Source organism: Sinocyclocheilus rhinocerous, unplaced genomic scaffold, assembly GCF_001515625.1.
Source record: "Sinocyclocheilus rhinocerous isolate Xijiao unplaced genomic scaffold, SAMN03320098_v1.1 scaffold1185, whole genome shotgun sequence".
NCBI lineage: Eukaryota > Metazoa > Chordata > Actinopteri > Cypriniformes > Cyprinidae > Sinocyclocheilus > Sinocyclocheilus rhinocerous.
In genome coordinates this window covers 252,278-257,826 of record NW_015627555.1, presented here as the reverse complement: position 1 = coordinate 257,826, position 5,549 = coordinate 252,278, and the positions used below count along the sequence as shown (strand labels likewise).

Here is a 5,549-nt window from a genome sequence, read left to right as displayed (position 1 = left end):
ATATATATATATATACACACACACACACACACACACACACACACATGCATCAGAAAAGCTGATAAAGTGAATAAAAGATGCTGAAAAGACATAAAACAGACTGAGAAAGATAATGTTCTATCATTAATTAAAAAAAAGGTTTATCTCCCTGAACTTGTGTCTCAATCATCAAACCTTTGCTCTTAGCGATGATGTCACTACAGGATAACATGCCATATTGCAGAGAGAAACAGGCAGAGAGAGAGAGACAGGCACAGAAACAGGGAGAGAGAGTGAGGGGTGTAAGTTGTTTATGACAGAACAATCTGACAGATAACGCATCACTCATAATGGTCCAAAGTCCAGACCTACCCCAGCCAATGTAACACACTGGCATACATAGTTCACTGAGGCATTACAGATCTCCCAGCTGTGGAGTAGGTGGCCCACATCTGAGAACGTTGCGTGTATGACTGCTTAGGCCAGAAGAGAGAGATGGACATCCTGGAAACAAGTGCTTATGACCGCAGACAACGCAGGAACACGGTAATCACAGCAAACACACACACACACACACACACACCTGCGCACAAATACAGACACCTGTGTTCTGCTCTTGTGGGCTTATTTGTGCACTTCTATCACATCCAGTTTACTCATTCAAATCCACATTTAGTCACAATTTAGTCAAAATAATTTTTCTAGCTTGGCATCACACTCATATCCTGTGTTATTTTCTTTTATAATAAAGATATTTGCAGTTAATGTTTAATAAAAGCATTGTAATACTGATTGAATTTTGTTTAGAGCACAATGAGTGCAGACTGTGTATTTTTAAAATATAAATCATGCCTGTATTCATTATTTTCTCCATTTCCAGACCTGTGTACTGTTTCTTTATCTCCTCCCTTTTTTCGCATCCTGTGCAATATACTTCTACCTGTGGATCCCAGACTCCGCCCCCTCTCTTCTGGCTGCTGGCATTAAGGCTACTCCCATCCTCTGTCTGGTCCTTCTGGTGCTCATCTATAATGGGGGACGGAGTCTAGTGGGCGTGGCTGGAGGGCTGCTGCTCTCAGCGGGTGGAGACTGTTGCCTTATTTGGCCAGAACTTTTTATCCATGGTAAAGGTTATTTCTTCCTATCCCATATCTTTGTTTAAGACTATCAGGGTTACTGACACAAAGCACTACCAAAACCTCCAGGTCATATTTCACTATAAAGTCAAGAGGGGAAAAAAACCTTTCTTACTTTTCATACTTTCTTACTATTTTAAGACCATAAGGCACAATAATATATTATTATTTTGTGTGTGTGTGTGTATATACAGTATTTTTAAGTATTACAGTAATAAGAATAAAATGAGAATCACCTTTCAGAATAATGGAATTTGCCATAAAATTGTTAATAATTAATTTTTTTTAATTAATATTAGTTTATATTCATATTTGTTATATTTTCTTTTTGTATATTATATTCATATTTGTTATATTTTCTTTTTGTATATTATATTCATATTTGTTATATTTTATATTTCTTTTTTACTTATTATTAATTACAAATTTCTTCATAGCAGTGTCGTCATAGTAGTTTTTATTAATATTTTGAATGAGTTTTTATTTTTATATTTTCATTATATTTTTCATTTTAATTTTAGTTTTGATAATTTTGTTGTGTTTTTGTCATTTAAATTTTTTTTTTATATATGTCTATATAGCTTTTATTTTAGTTTGAGTTATTTTAGTACATCAAGGTAAATCAAATAAAAAAAAGAGAAATGTTTCACTGGCACCTATCTGACATAAAATACGTTTATACAAACATATATACGTGCATAGTTTTTGTTATGGTTGTAGTTTTAGTTAACTATAATAACTCTGCTTCACAGTCTTATCTCTGTCTTTTTTTAAATATTTTTTTTAGGAATGGGCTGTTTTGCTCTGGCCCACTTGGTTTACTCTTTTTCCTTCCTGTCCTCTCGATTTTCTGCAACATCTTCGTCTGTCTCATTCTTTATCCTCTACCTCATCCTGTGGTTGTTCGGCATTGGAATGTATGCTTACCTGGTGCCCTTCCTACAGCTTGATCCAGAAGCTGACGTTCTCGTCCCAGCCATAGGGGGTTACATACTACTCATTGTCATCATGGCCACACTGGCTGCTCGTACACGGCGGCCTCTCATCCTGCTGGGCAGCCTGGTCTTCATGGCTTCTGACCTCACGATTGCACTGACCAAGTTCAATGTCTTTGATGTCGAATACAAAAAGCACATTATTATGACAACATACTACCTGGCACAGCTGATGATTGCACTGGGTGATGTGAAGGCAGCGCAGGAGGAGGATGCTGATGATATCCACAAGTGGAAGAGATCATAAGACTGCTGTTGATGGACGTTGGTTCAGTGATGCTATACAAACGCTACGCCGTGAGCCTCAGATGCTCCACATAGAAACCATGCTAGTTTCTAGAGCAGAGATGAGTCGAACTTGTGGAGAAATAAAGCAGATGAAGAAGTCACAGTGTTACAGATTTGTGTTTATTGACTGATTCACTTTCGTGGTCTGGTTGCTGGCAAAAGAGAAATGTCAAAATGTAATTCTGTTGACTTTATGTAATGAACGTATCAGTAGAGTTATAGTCTAAAACATCATGGTGGAATGTTTTTGTGTTTTATAACTTATTTTTTGGCATGCAATGGGGCCCAAAAGTCTGAGACCACTTTTAAAATAAAATAAAATAAAAGCATAGCAAGAAATTCTCAAATTTGTGTTTTTAAACCCCATAAGCCATTACCATTTGTTGATTATTTTTTAGATCTAATTTGTAAACAACAACAACAACAATATAAATTAGAAATAGCAAAATAAAAACTTTTTAGTGGGGGAAAAAGCTTAACATCTAGGATCTTAATAGACTAAATAAAGCAATTTCATAATGTTATTAACAAAACATTTTGCATCGTGAACTACAGTAGGCTACTGCAAAATGTAATTCTGTTGTCTTTATGTAATAAAAATATCATTAGAGGTATGGCCTAAAACCTCATGGAATATTGTGTGTGTGTGTGTGTTTTCGAACTTATTTTTGTGGCATACAATGGGGTCCAAAAGTCTGAGACCACTTTTAACATAAAATAAAAGCTAAGCAGGGAAGTATTTTTTGTATTTATGTATTTTTAAACTCACTAAATTTTTATAAGAATTCAGTAGTAATAATATTAGATTAGAAATTGCAAATCAAAAGCATTTTACTAGTTTGTGGAAATACTAAACATCTAGGATCTTAATATATTAAATATAAAATAAAATAAAGCAATTTCATTATGTTATTAACAAAAAACTTGCACCGTGAACTGTAGTGATTTGAAACTACACTAGGTGCATAGAGCTGCGTCAAGAAAAAGCAAACGTTCGCATGGCGCCACCTGTAGTTTATCTTGTGTTGTGTATGAGGAAAGGCTCAGTGCTCCAGAACCACACCAGAACCGAGAGGCTTCTCTGCGGTGATGTTGGTCTTTACGACAGGAATGAACTTCTACCCGTTTCATTTGTGAATGAATAATGGATATTTTGGAAACATCACAGGCGTTGTTTGAGTAATGAAGAAACGTTCACATCCCGACGCTAGGAGGATATTAGTGAATAAACGGCAACGGGTGAGCTAATTTTCAATGGAAAATTGAAAGAAATAATCTCTACAGTACAGTGTAAATACAACATGTGTTTATGCGCTCAAAACCACCAGCATTTGTTAGGCGAGTTTTCATCTTTTCTGGCAGGTAAGTAGCCTATTTATTGCCCATTAAGTTCCCAAACGTATTCAGAACGTATTTAATGAACATAAAAACTGAATATATAGTGCAGATAATACATATAGTGACTGACTTGAGGATTATTGTATAGAGATATTAGTGAATGATAACATTGTTGAACTGTCAAAGAAGAAATCGATTTCTATTTCTTATTCATTCCTGTAGGCTACATCTGAAAAATACAGGCAAGCTTGTTTCGTAACAAAACCAGCAGTTTCTTGATGGTAATTAACCTAACAAGTGCCCATTTATCCTCAAAATAACTCTGCAATCAGCAAGCATAATGATAGCAGGGTGTCAGTTGGAATGACTTCGTGTTTTCTTCCTGTTTCCTGTTTGTTTTTGGAGTCTTGAGCAGGTGTGCTCTTCCTCCTCCTGATGTTCAGCTTCCTCTGGGAGTGTTGTGCTGTGGCCAGCTTCCTTTCTCTCACTTTCATGCTTCTTCTCCATATCTTGGATGTATGTCAGAGTCCCACCAAGCAGAAATCAAATGCCCAGAGAGCTGTTTCTGCTCGGAGAGTGTCGACGGTGGGCTGGTGGTCCGTTGTAGCGACATGAACTTAATTGCGGTGCCACGTAGCGGGGTCGGCGTAAAATTCCAAGTTGTTCACACCATTTATAAGTGTCCGGAGCCAAGCGGAGAGATCCTTTTAAAGTTCTAAGTTGAGCAGAAGAAAATTGCAAAGCCATCTCGGGAGAAGTCACTTTATTAACGTCAGCCAAAAACAGCACAAAAAGACCAAAGAACAAAACCTGCAAATGGTTACGCGTCGACATGACCAAAAACCAATGGGGCCCACACAACAACATATCGGTTTAACTACGTTAGCCAGAACCGTATCGAATCCACTATCCACACAATCCACAGAAGGGAAGGCTACCCAACCATACCGAGGATTGACACCACAAAATGATAAAGAGAGTGGAGACTCACTGTATCAGATGTCGAGGAGGATATGGTAGGGTGACCATACGTGCCATTTTCCCCGGACGCGTCCTGTCCAGGATTTCTATATTGCCTAAAATATCGGGTTTGGCTTTGCCAATGGCACGTATGGTCACCCTATCCAAAAACGTATCAGCAAATAAACAAAGAAACAAACAGGTACCAGCGTGAAGCGGCTGCACAAACGCGCCTGCGTTCTCACACCGGAGGCCGTGAGAATTATATATTATTCAGCTTCCGTATTTGTTTTTAAATTTATCAGCTCTGAATTTTATTTTAACATCTGACACCTGCTTTGCTCAGTGTAGGTTACAGTAGCATGTGACAGAGCAGATGACAATTTACTGTAATGTTTAGGACTCTCCATCAAAATGTGATGTTGTCATGTTTAATTTTTTTATTTTCTGTGTCATCTGTCTACAAACAAAACCACAAAAAGTATTTCCCACTAAAAATGTTATGTGGCAGATTTAATGCCCTTTTTGACAATTTATTGTTCTTGACTTTTTATCAGATCTGTGACAATGTTGGCTTTAATGGCTTGTTTAAATCTTTCTTTTTCTATGTGTCATTAGATAATAGGTTATAAGACATCCTTAAGAGATGATGCCAACCCCTCAGAGGACCTCAGATGATGCCAACCCTGAAACAACATACAGAACTACCACATTTTGCTATAAGTTTGATTGCATCATATAATAATTGCTGTTAATAGTGTTCATCGTCTGTTTTATTACGTCTTAAATTGATTTTTCCGTACATTTCTGCCATATGTACATTAATTGACAGTCACCACTGATAAGCTACCAC

General features: G+C 37.0%; 1 protein-coding gene across 1 annotated transcript; it reads left to right on the top strand.

The window, feature by feature from the left end:
• The first annotated feature begins 268 nt into the window (after window positions 1-268).
• LOC107731175 (lysoplasmalogenase-like) lies at window positions 269-2,989 on the top strand. Its single transcript, XM_016542180.1, has 3 exons — window positions 269-525; window positions 860-1,103; window positions 1,903-2,989. The coding sequence occupies exons 1-3, from the start codon at window positions 475-477 to the stop codon at window positions 2,355-2,357; spliced, it is 750 nt and encodes a 249-aa protein (XP_016397666.1). The 5' UTR covers window positions 269-474; the 3' UTR covers window positions 2,358-2,989.
• Window positions 2,990-5,549: the final 2,560 nt, after the last annotated feature.

What these genes read in the sequence shown, in the direction of transcription:
- LOC107731175 (XM_016542180.1), top strand. Translation starts at nt 475, where the DNA reads ATGGACATCCTGGAAACAAGTGCTTATGACCGCAGACAACGCAGGAAC. An exon ending in GCAGACAACGCAGGAACACG is followed by an intron (nt 526 to 859) that starts GTAATCACAGCA and finishes CTCCATTTCCAG; the next exon opens with ACCTGTGTACTGTTTCTTTA. An exon ending in GCCAGAACTTTTTATCCATG is followed by an intron (nt 1,104 to 1,902) that starts GTAAAGGTTATT and finishes TATTTTTTTTAG; the next exon opens with GAATGGGCTGTTTTGCTCTG.